General features: G+C 47.1%; 1 protein-coding gene across 4 annotated transcripts in view; it reads left to right on the top strand.

Moving 5' to 3' along the window:
- The window catches only part of BRMS1 (BRMS1 transcriptional repressor and anoikis regulator), a 458387-nt gene that overhangs the window by 317769 nt on the left and 128098 nt on the right, over positions 1–12520 (top strand). For all 4 annotated transcript variants that reach the window (XM_069644906.1, XM_069644908.1, XM_069644907.1 and 1 more), the window contains one exon: positions 4122–4214. In XM_069644906.1, the coding sequence (XP_069501007.1) occupies positions 4122–4214 (93 nt within the window). The remainder of the gene's footprint in view (positions 1–4121; positions 4215–12520) is intronic.

Genomic DNA, 12520 nt, shown 5'->3' with positions numbered 1-12520 from the left:
ATTTGACTCTCAAGGCAATTTCTTAGGCATCAATAGGTATACGAAAAGTGGTAAGATTATAGGTGAGTGCTTAGACAAGAGCATGAAGGGGGGCCAGTTGTAAACAAGAAGGTAGAGTCAAGGTGAATGAGATGGAATCTGATGGGTAGGCAGAGGGAGTGAACTAACCAATAGAGAGGGAAGTAAGAGAGTCGTAGAAGTCCAGTTTCATGACTGCAGGAGCAGGCATCCCCAGAGAGGGTCAGGCAGTTGTAGTGCCATGGTAAGCAGACGGGGAAGCTGACAGGCTGTAGAAGTGGGCCTTGGGTGGAGCCGGCTAAAGGCCTGCCGGTGACACGATCGGCTATAAAGGTGGAGCAACAGCCAAGATGCCTTTTAAGAGCTATGGAGAAAAATAGGCCCTATAGTACAGGTAAAATACAAAGACTAGAGTTCGAAAAGACCGAGCCCATAAGAATGAATGAGTAGTAAAGGGCTCCATTCATTCAGGATTAAAGAAAAAGGTCCTGAAGTCCAACAAAATGTGCTGGGGGTCTCTCTAGGAGAGAGGGATGAAGCATAAAAACAAATCTCCCTAACATTGGTGTCCCTCTTCGCAAATTCACTTTGTTGATGCACGGTGGTGTTAGGGAGAATTCTCACTTCTGTGCTAATTCCCTTCTACCTTAGAGACCCCCAGCTCTTTTGTTGAACTTTCGGAGTTTACATTTATCCTGGAGTTAGTGGGACCTTCTTCTCCCTCAAGTATTTTTAACTGATTTGGACTCTGTTTCTTTTTTTTTTTTGGAGTCTGACAAACTCCATTGGCATCACCTTTTTGTATTGTGGTACACGGCACCCTCGGTGCAGTGTCACAGAGAATTCCTTTGGATTTCTCTTAAGGTTTAAATACCTTGTCTTGGATAAACTACTGTTTACAGGGGTAGTAAAGTAAAATTCACTTTACTTACCTTTTTCTCTTTGTAGATCCAGCACACACCATCTTATGTGGAGTGCTGAGGGGTGGTTACTTAGTATCCCCTTTGTCTACCTTTTCATGTAACATTTTTTATGTTACCCTTACTACAATTAATGGCTGGTGGCAGTGGTTTAATGTTCCTACCATTGTGCGTTTTTACCGCAGGCTGAATCATCATGGGTGCCCATTGTATCAAAAGAGCCCCGGTCTTCTTTTTTTCACCATTTCAGTTTGTAATGTCCTTCTTGAGATTTACTCTGCGAGCCAAACCATGTGTGGCCCCTTTGTTCATTTTGTCTTTGGCAGGATTCACTGGTGAAGCCCGCCTCTGGCTCCAGCGTGTCTGGCAAGGCAGGAAGTAAGGGAGTTTCCTAAGCTCCCTGTGCTTAGTCTCCTTGGTTACAGGAATGCACCCAAAGGTGATTGGCTGGCTGGCTGTCCTAGGAGGACTGCCACCCTTCTGTGTTAGTGACAGCTAGGCTGCGAATGAATGGGAGAAACTTGCATAAAAGGCAAGGTCTTTTACGAGGAATGCAGAGTCAACCACTGGACGAAGGAACCGATGAAACTGGAAGAGAAGCTTGCACCCTCCTGGACCTTTGGTTTGTCCGGTGAAGCCCTGCTGCAGTGCTGAAGCTCCAAATTTCGAATCCACTAGAGAAGCCCGGAACTGACGACTTCTTCCCTTGGGTTGGTGGGACCAACTGACCCCAAGACTAACTCGACTGGAACACCTCTCCCTGCTTGCTGTACTTCTTTGCTGCGGCTGGAACAGAGTGCCAGGAGACAGGAACACCAGGAACGAGTGCATCGTCTTTAAGCTAAACTTGAGCTCCAGGAAGATCCTAAGCACTCCCTCGCAACAGGACGACCTAAGCCTGAGCCACCTCAACAGAGTGCTGGACCCCAGAAGCAAGGGGAGCCCACACGGTGTCCAAGAACCACGGTGGTACTATTTGCCGATAGCTGAAACCGCAAAAGTACCACTGATCTGGAGTAAATGCATTGCTGCTGCTGACCTTCAAACCGTAGTGCAGGACTACCCAGACGTCCTCCCTCTTGTCCCCACGACTGAGGCTCAGGAACAAAAGGATCTGCAGGCCGACAACAGGAACAGAAGCCATCTGGATCCCTTTCTTCAGACTCCCAGTACTGGGTAACTAGGGGTACTTGCCTCTGGTTGTGTGTAGCTTGCTTTCTCTCACTCGAGACTCTCATTTGCTGCCCTTTGCTGAGTTTCTTGCATCTTTGCTTTTCACAAGCCTCACAGCTTGTTGCCCAACAGTGATTCTTTTTGCCACAAAACTAACATTTTGCGAGACTTTTGTGCTATCTTCAAGAAGTGACCCAGCTTCCCTAGACTTTGCTCAATTGGCATTGGCTCTCCCTGTTCCCTGTAGACTCTTCTTACCCTCTGACTTTGTGTTTAGCGGTCCCTTCAAAAAGTCACACATAAGTTACTTGTATAGCTGGGAAAGGGTTAACCTATATTTCATTGGGGGATTGTAAAGTACTTGCCTGTTTGGAGAAACTTGTTAACCATTGTTTCATTCCCCAACCTTTTCCTTTTCTCATAACTCCAGTATTGCATTTAAGTGTGAGTGATATATCAGTGTTCAGTGTCCTAGCAATTGAAGTCACCTCAGGGTGTAAGAAGTGTGACATCCCAAAAGGGTATCTACTTACTTAACTGAAACTGAAGGAGTGTATTTTTGAAGTGTATTTTATTGTTGCCAATTGCCCCTTTCTAAAGAAGGCTTATTTTAAAACTGACTGTTTTTAATTAATATTTTAATAAGAAACCTGGAGTATAAGTGTTATTTGAAACCCTCTCACTGTGAATCTCTGTTGCACCTCTACAGCTCACATTGACTCCTCTTGAGATGAGCCTGGCTGCTCAGTTGCTCTACCAACCTGTGCAGTACAGGCCTATACCAAAGGTTGGGTTACCTATTTCCAAGAGGACAAGGCTGGTGTAGTCTCCCACAGGGTTACTACATACAATCTTGCCAAACAGATGTCTCTCGTGCTTCCGTTCGTTCTGCTTCCAAGTACGTCTCTGCATACCTTGTGGATTGTGATATCGCCTCCGAGAATTTCCTTCGTTCTTCTCCTCTTGGCAACCACGCATCAGGATAACTTCACTTCTCAGCTTCAATTCTTTTTCGGGTACTGCTCGGGACACCGTCCAATTATGGTATCAGCACAGGGAGGTTTTTCCTCATGCACCACATCTCACGAATGAGTACCTCCTGGGATGCTTGTCCACTTTGTAGCCTCTTAGTAGGCTTTCCTCACATAGGTGTTCCTCTGACACCTGTTCCGCCGTGCTTCTCGGCTGTCTGGAGGTCAGCGTCTCTGCCTCCCTGTAGCCCATTTGAAACTCCTGGGTTTCTCTCCATGTTTGCTTTGCTACTCACACTTTTTATGATGCCATAGCGAGGCTTCCCCAGTTTCCAGCAATAGTCCTTTCTTTGTGTTTGTGTTATGCTCAGCCTAACTCCATTGGGTTTCTTTGTCCCAGTGTCGGGCATTACTTTATTCTTTCCTACTCCTTGCTTACTCATCTTGGTGCCAGATAGTTATCTTCAGTAGAGGTACTGCAATAACAAATGTAGGATGATTCTGGTTTTGTAGGTGTTTATTTATTGGATTCTTGAGTGAGATGAACAAGGGAGTTCCTTCTCGGAACGGGAGTCCTTATCCTCAAGAGTGCTGTCCCTCCCTGTGAGATCCAGCTTTCCTCCACCGCTAGGGGGAATATCGTGGAGCAGGCTATTTCCCTAAGTCTCACAATGAAAGTTTCTGCTGGGGAGAAGTGACTGAATCCCACGATTTGCCCCACACCCTACCCCAGCTAGCAGGGTTTCTGTGCCTTGGGTGAACAGGGGTTGACTTACTCTATAAACTTCATTCCTAGGCCTTGTGAAGAAATTAGTACACATTAACTTTGCAAACAGGTCCCCCCTCATCACTAATTTTGACTTCTTCTATGAAAGCAGAGAAGCAGCAGCTAGAACAAATGTGGACCAACAACTGCAGAAAACCTTGAATATCACTCCTCCTCTGTGTAGACACAGTGGGGCCACTGGTGGGCTGGGACATTAACTCCTTTCTATGATCTGTTCTTTAACAAACTATTCTCTTTCCTTCCTCGCCACAGAATGGTGGGACGATGAACTACGAACCAAGAGAAACCGCAAAAAGTGGGATCCCTTCAAGCCTGAAAAGAAAAAGAAGCCCCCACTGATCTCTGATATCCTTTCCAGCCTTTGCACACTTTGTGGCAGTTTCTGTGGGGTAACCTTCTGGTCATTGCAAGGGAAGGGAGAGCAAAGGTAATCAGCCACTGCCTGTATTGTTAGATGTTTTATGTTATAGTTTTTGCTAAATTAAAATGTTGGCTCCTTTCACTACACTGTATTATGAACCATATTTGACAGCAGATGAGTCCCATCCAATCTTCCCAACTTATTCAGAAAACGACTTGCCCACACCTAGTGTGCTCATTTCTTTCCAACTACCTGGCAAAGCTTTTTGTCTGTATGTATGTGTATACATTAATATATAATTCTGAGGCTTGTTGAATCTGCTTAGATCACATGCTGTGCATACGCCGACATCCAGTGGAAGCTGCGGAGTATTAGTTGTTGTTTTCGAAACTCGAAAAGGGACGTCGACAAGGTGTGCCAGTAATACTATCCCTAGTGTGACATCCACTGTACCCATGATTCCTCACGTGTCGAGGTCCCTCAGTTCGTATTTTTCTGCCATACTAGTCGGATGCATGTTGCAGAGTTCCTTCTTCGGCGCTAAGCCGTTTTGTACTTTAACGTTCATACTTACCCCCCCGCCTGCTCTTCCGCCGATGAAGATCGGAGAACAGACTCTGGGCCTTGGAAGTCCTCTGGCCTCGGCCCTGTACATAGGGAGAGCGGGGGGTGGTCATATAGGTTCTCTATTCTCTCCTCCCTACCCCCCTTTTCATATAAATATTCGCCCCGCTGCCATATGGAGAGTACTCCATTCAAGTTCTGCCCTAAATGCAATAGGAAGTTTCCCTGGGTGGATAAGCACCTTACGTGCAATCTGTGTCTTCCCACGAGACCAACCCGAGGCTACCTGTCGAGCTTGCAAGCTCTTCAAGCCGAAGACCCTTAAGGACCGCTCAACTACGTGCTGGGCCCACTATGCTAGGTAACTAGAGGCCATGGACGTGGAGGGGACATTCAGCGATGGCAGCAACGCTGCCGAATCGGACAGCGAGGGCAAAGGGGTGACTTCGGACACCTGCGCGCGGGCCTCCGACCCCGAAGGACTGGCCGGCGGCCATGTTGTGGGGACAACACCCGGCAGGAAAAGCGCTACACATTCTACCACCACTAAGCACATAAGCCCCGGCCGCGACTCGACACGCGTGTCGAGCGATCGGCACCGGATGACACCACGAGAGTGGTCCAATGAATATTTGTCCTCTGGGCGTTCCCGTTCGCCCCATGGCAAGGCCCAACCGTCTTCGGTTGAGAAAAGTGTCGCCCGATCGACAGTCCCAGATGCCCGATTGTCCGATGACGATACCGCCCGGCACCCTCAAGAGACTAGACGCGATGCGTCTGAACGTACTCCCGAGATTCGATGTCCTTCTTCGAATCCCGCCTCCGAAACTCGACACGAGGCGTTGGACCCTTCGTGGCCCCTAAAAACTCTGCGAAACACTCCTCTAGCCATGGGGGAGGGGATAAACAACAGACAAAGACATCTTCAGGTCCCCATGTTCATAGGGAGAAGCATAAGGCGCCAAAGGTAACTGGGGTTTCAAAGTTTCGGAACCTACCCCAAAAACAAAATTCATTCCTCCCACTGTTGAGGATATGGGCACTGATGAAGAACCAGTTATTATTCCTAGCTCTAAAGAGTGGAGCTCAGCAGACATTGACAGGGTCATGAAAAGATTAACTTTCATGGCTAACTTTTTCTCAGATTCTGTAGGTTTATCACTCACACTTTCCTTACCACTAGCCCACTCCTCACCTGATGATTCTGTGTGGGTGTTTACGGATTCGTCGGATGAGCTTTCCGGCTTTTCTCTCCAGGCTGTATTTGTCTTTGTCCTGACGGTCGTATTCTTCTGTTTGACGAGATCGGGGCGAGCTCCCCAGGAGGCCACTTTGCCTATAAGCAATTAGCCCGGCAGCGGGGACTCCGGGGAGCCCACCCCAAACCAGGGAAAAGCCTTGCCGAAAAACCCTGGAAGATTGTGTAGCTGTAGTTGGCAGGGGTAAGTTGTAGTCATCCGGAGTGGAAGTTGTCGGTATGCATCTGCACTTCAATAACCAGCATGGTAAGTGTTCGTAGTAGATGAGGAAATAACGATTCAGTGCGGAACAGCACAAACCGTATAGTACTCCAAAGAACTAGGACAACGAAGTGTTCCCAGCAAAGAGCGTCTGAAGGCAGGTGAGATGCTGAAGCAGGAGTGAGTACTAGAAGGCAGCGCAGAGCGCGGCACAACAGCGGAAGCAGAAACAAACAAGTAAGCGGAATAAACGGGAGGGGGAAACCGCGAACAGCGGTAACGGAAAGAAACGGGCAAACGAACAGGGAAGGAAGGCAAGGGAAACACAGAGAAACAACTGGAGGCAGAGCACAAGCGAAGTGAACTCACGTAGGCAGCAAGAAAGTTGCAATGCACAGGTGTTCTCCATTCTCAGGTACTTGTAGGTAGTACAACAGAAAGACTAGACCGCACCTTTGCAGTGACTCGGAGTCTAGTCCTTCTTCCATATCGCCCATCTGCTCCATACTTTCCAAGGGCGATATATGACAGTATGACCCCTTCTCAGCGGTGGTCCTCCCGGTTTACCCGGGTGTAGCCGATGAAACCTTCGGATAAGTTGGGCTGCAGAGATGTGACTGACCGGTTCCCATGAACTCTGACCTTGGGTATCCTTTCCATAGCACCAGATACTGTAAGGTGCCTTTCTTGTACCTTGAATCCCAATAATCTGGATACTTCATACTCCTTCGATGTTTCAATGGGTAGGTTACCGGTTCCTCTCTTCCTTCTGTTACGTGGATCTTCCACATATTCCTTTAGTAAAGATGTGTGAAACACTGGATATATCCTTTGGAGCTTCGCAGGAAGAGCCAAGCGAAAGGCAACCGGATTGATTTTGGCAGTAATCTTGAAAGGTCCGATAAAACGGGGAGAAAACTTTCCTTGATGTACCCATCTGGGCAAGAACTTGGTGGATAACCATACCTTGGTACCAATGTCCCATTGCGGATTGGGTCTTCGCTTGAGATCAGCCCACCTCTTGCTCTCTAGACGGGAGGTTTCAAGATTAGACCTGGTTCTTTTGTGAAGGGTCTGAAGGGTGTCCAAAAGATGGTCCACAGAGGGAATGTTGGTAGACACCGGACCAAACGGAGGAATGTCTCTAGGATGAAAACCGTAGGTACAGGAAAAGGGACTCATGCCTGTCGAGGAATGTCTTGTATTATTATAAGAGAATTCTGCCATGGGAAGTAGGTGAAACCAATCGTTTTGCTCCTGATTACAGAAGCACCTAATGTATTGTTCCAATGTTGCATTAAGACGTTCAGTTTGCCCATTGCTCTCAGGGTGGAATCCTGATGACAGTGATCTTTTTATACCCAAGGCCTTGCACAAGGCAGTCCAAAACTTCGAGGTGAACTGTGAGCCTCTATCCGAGACTATGGAGTGCAGAAGACCATGTAACCTAACCACGTCTTTCAGAAACACCTCCGCAGTGATACTTGCTGTCGGTAGACCCTTCAATGGTGAAAAATGCGCTAGTTTACTGAATGAATCCACAGTGACTATTATGGCTGTATGTCCATTGGAAACTGGTAGGTCTACAATAAAGTCTGTGGAAATGTGTTGCCACGGCCCATCTGGTAGAACGTCCTGTTGAAGTAAGCCTAATGGCTTACAGTAAGCATATTTATTCTGAGCACATATGGGACACGTAGCCACATATTCTTTGATGTCTTTTTTCATAGTAGGCCACCAAAACTGTCTAGACACCAGTTCCATGGTGGCAAGTTGACCTTTGTGTCCAGCTGATGGGATATCGTGGCACCAAGCCATGGCCTGTTCTTGTAGATCCTGAGTGGGTAAGAATAAAGCCTCTTTCATAAACCTCAGATCTCCTCTTTGGGTCAATCCATAGTCGTCTATCTTCCTGTTATTCTTTTGGGCTTTCTGTACTTGTTGAAGAAATGTATTAACCATATTGATTAACCTCTTCCCTGCTAGAAGAATTTCTGGACCTTGATATCCTCCACAGTCATTCCCTTGACTGCGGTAAAGGGCATCTGCTAATGAGTTATCCTTTCCTGGTAAATAGGTGATTACGAAATCAAATTGAGAAAAAAAATAAGCCCATCTGGCATGTCTGGAATTTCGGCATTCCATTTTCTGTAACACCTTTAAATTCTGGTGATCTGTACGAACTTGGAAAGGACAAACAGCTCCTTGTAATAAGTGCCTCCACTCTTCACAGGCCTGTCTTATGGTCAGGAGTTCTCTTTCCAGTACTGAGTAATTTCGTTCACTGGGACTAAGGGTTCTGGAATAATAAGCTATAGGGTGTTCCAACCCATCCTCTTTCTTTTGTAACAAAGCAGCTCCGATCGCTCCTCCTGAAGCATCGGTCTCCACAATAAATGGTAAGGATTGATCCGGTTGTCTCAGGATAGGAGCTGTCACAAATGCTTCCTTAAGCCTTTGGAATGCCTGATCCGTCCTCTGGTCCCAGAGAAACTTGACTCCTTTTTTAAGGAGGTTTGTAATGGGAAGGATGATGTCCGAAAAGTTTGGTATAAACTTACGGTAAAAGTTTGCGAGTCCCAAAAACCTTTGTATATCCTTAACTGAATTGGGTATGGACCACTGTGTTATAGCCTGAGTTTTGGCTGGATCCATTTGTACCCGATCTTCGGAGAATATGAATCCTAAGTAAGGTACCGTAGAAACTTCAAAAACACATTTTTCAGGTTTGGCCAATAGACTATTGTGTCTTAACCTGTGGAGAACTTCTTTGACGTGTTGACGATGTTCAGACAGAGTGTTTGAGAATATGAGAATGTTGTCCAAATAAACCACAACTGAGGAATACAACATATCTGCGAATATCTTGTCCATGAAGCGTTGAAACTGGGACGGTGCATTTACCAAACCAAAGGGCATAACCCTGTACTCGTAGTGTCCCAGGGGAGTCCTGAAAGCTGTCTTCCATTCGTCCACTTCACGAATACGAAGTAGGTGATAGGCCCCTCGAAGATCTAATTTGGTAAAGAGATGTGCTCCTTGGACTGCCTCAATAACGTCTTTCATTAAGGGCATAGGATACCTGTCTCGTATAGTCAGACTGTTCAGACCCCGGTAATCTATGCAGGGCCTTAGTTCCGTGGTTCCTTTTTTTTGAGATAAAGAAAAGAGATGCCCCTGCTGACGATGAGGATTCCCGTATGAGGCCATTTTGTAGGTTGGTTGACAAGTATTCCCTCAATGCCTCTTTTTCAGGTAGAGATAAAGGGAACATCCTTCCAAAGGGTACTTCAGCCTCCGGAATTAGTTCGATTCTGCAGTCTTCTTTCCGATGAGGAGGAAGATTCCTCGGTTGGGTGTCTAGGAATACGTCCTCATATTCCTGGTACTGGATGGGAATTGTATTAACACTGAGGACGGTATTTTGTATTGTTGGAAGCATGCAGGACAAATCGGGTTCATTAGTCAGACACTGTTGAGAGCAATACGTGGATCTGAACTCTACTGTGTTAAGTTGCCAGTCAATTGCCGGGTTGTGTTTTCTGAGCCATGGTATGCCTAATATGACTGGAAAATGAGCTGCTCGAATGAGATCGAAAGATAGGTACTCAGAATGATTTGACACTGACCCGTAGTTCCTCTGTTTCCTGACAAATGGGTCTGGATGTCAAAGGTGTGCCGTCGACGCCTTCTACTGGAATCGGTCTGATCTTAGGGCGTCGAGGCAGGTGGTGTTCCTTAGCCCATTTATCATCTACAAAGTTGCCTGCAGCTCCACAGTCCAGCATAGCCAAACATTCAATGGGTTTGGTAGAGTGCCAGTTTAACGTAATCTTAACCACCATCAGTGTGTTATTGCTGATCAAAGCTGGCTGAGCATTAGCACAGGGATGCATAGATGTCTCCCCTTCCTTATCCCTGTTCAAGGTTGGGGTCTTTCGTTTCCCTGCTTTCTGGGAGGGACTTCTGGGCAATATCGCCACAAATGTGTGTTGGACCCACAATACATACCAAGTCCAAGATCCTTGCGTCTCTTCCTTTCGTTGGCTGTAAGTGGTCCTCTAGCAGTTCCTATCTGCATTGGTTCTTCGTGTTGAACCCTTTCAGGGACTTGAGGGTAGGCTAGTGAAAGGTACTAAAGACCGGGGCTTCTTCTTCTCAACTTTCCTTTCCGACATGCGGAATTCTATCTGTAATACCAATGACGCGAGTTCCTGAAATGAAGCAGGTCTGGCTACTCTGGCCAGTTCGTCCTTTATGTCTTCATGCAGACCCCGACGGAAAATACCCTGCTGCGCCGTTTCCGGCCAACCTGCTTCACTTGCCACCTTCTGAAAACAGGTAACATATGTCTGTATGTCAGAGTTTCCTTGGCGTATGTCTAACAGGTTTTCAAAGGTGGAGTATAAGACTTCAGGTCTCTCGAATCTTTCTTTGAAACGTGTTACAAAGGCACCATAGTTATTTAAAGTTGGGTCTGAGTTTGTCACCAGTGGGGTGGCCCAGGCTAGGGCATTACCGGCTAAGTTCGAAATTAGAAAACCCACTTTTGTTCGATCCAACTCGTATGTCTTGGGCCGAAAAGTATAGTGTATTGTGCAGGCATCCAGAAACTCCTTTAATTTCCTGGGGTTTCCCTCAAATTTACCACAAGGTAGGGATAAAGGAGGTAGTTCTCCTCTGGAATCTTCTCTCTGTTGTACTTGTTGCCTCAATGCGGCATTATCAGTTTTTAGGGTTTGTACTTCAACCCTCAGGGCTTGTATGGCGTTAACCATCTCCTGGTACTGTTCAAGACTAGCCATCTTCTCTTGGCGTTGCAATCTCTCAGATTCTGTAGGTTTATCACTCACACTTTCCTTACCACTAACCCACTCCTCACCTGATGATTCTGTGTGGGTCTTTACGGATTCGTCGGATGAGCTTTCCGGCTTTTCCCTCCAGGCTGTATTTGTCTTTGTCCTGACGGTCGTATTCTTCTGTTTGACGAGATAGGAGCGAGCTCCCCCGGAGGCCACTTTGCCTATAAGCAATTAGCCCGGCAGCGGGGACTCCGGGGAGCCCACCCCAAACCAGGGAAAAGCCTTGCCGAAAAACCCTGGAAGATTGTGTAGCTGTAGTTGGCAGGGGTAAGTTGTAGTCATCCGGAGAGGAAGTTGTCAGTATGCATCCGCACTTCAATAACCAGCATGCACTGGTAAGTGTTCGTAGTAGATAAGGAAATAACGATCCAGTGCGGAACAGCACAAAAAACAGTATAGTACTCCAAAGAACTAGGACAACGAAGTGTTCCCAGCAAAGAGCGTCTGAAGGGGGGTGAGATGCTGAAGCAGGAGTGAGTACTAGAAGGCAGCGCAGAGCGCGGCACAACAGCGGAAGCAGAAACAAACAAGTAAGCGGAATAAACGGGAGGGGGAAACCGCGAACAGCGGTAACGGAAAGAAACGGGCAAACGAACAGGGAAGGAAGGCAAGGGAAACAGAGAAACATCTGGAGGCAGAGCACAAGCGAAGTGAACTCACGTAGGCAGCAAGAAAGTTGCAATGCACAGGTGTTCTCCATTCTCAGGTACTTGTAGGTAGTACAACAGAAAGACTAAACCGCACCTTTACAGTGACTCGAAGTCTAGTCCTTCTTCCATATCGCCCATCTGCTCCATACTTTCCAAGGGCGATATGTGACACTTTTATGAAAAGGATCCCAACTACTTTCGTAGTTACTCCAGCACCCCTCCTACCTCTGCCCCTTCTGGGTCCAAGGTAACACCTGGGTCCTCTCAACCCCCTACTAAAAGACTCCGCTCAGACGCCCCTTTCCAGGGCTTGGCACAGACCCCTTCACAATGGAGCCTTACCACCCTGATTCATATTGTGACGAAACAGAGCCTCAATATGTTGATGACCAGGCGGGTGACCCGTATTATTATGGGGATGACGAAGACCAGGAGGAGGATGATGAAACTGAAGCTTACAACATTGACTCCCTGGTTGTTAAAGACCCACCGGTGCATGACTCGCCTGTAGACAACCAACCCCACCTTAATGAGGTGCTGGCTAAGGCGGCTGCCCACTTTAGCCCACTTTAGTATTGACACACATGGTGTTCGAGAAGACAGGGATTTCGCTGAAGAAATCCTAGGGAATAAGAGCGCCATTACTCAGGCTATCCCATTGCTAAAATCCATCCAGCGCAGAATTGATCCCTCGCTGCAAACCCCAAATCATGCTCGAGCGGTTAATCTGCACGTCGAGAAATTGTTCCGTGCT

Source organism: Ambystoma mexicanum, chromosome 2p, assembly GCF_040938575.1.
Source record: "Ambystoma mexicanum isolate Mex_15411 chromosome 2p, UKY_AmexF1_1, whole genome shotgun sequence".
Taxonomy (NCBI): domain Eukaryota; kingdom Metazoa; phylum Chordata; class Amphibia; order Caudata; family Ambystomatidae; genus Ambystoma; species Ambystoma mexicanum.
This window is presented reverse-complemented; position numbering and strand designations above follow the sequence as displayed.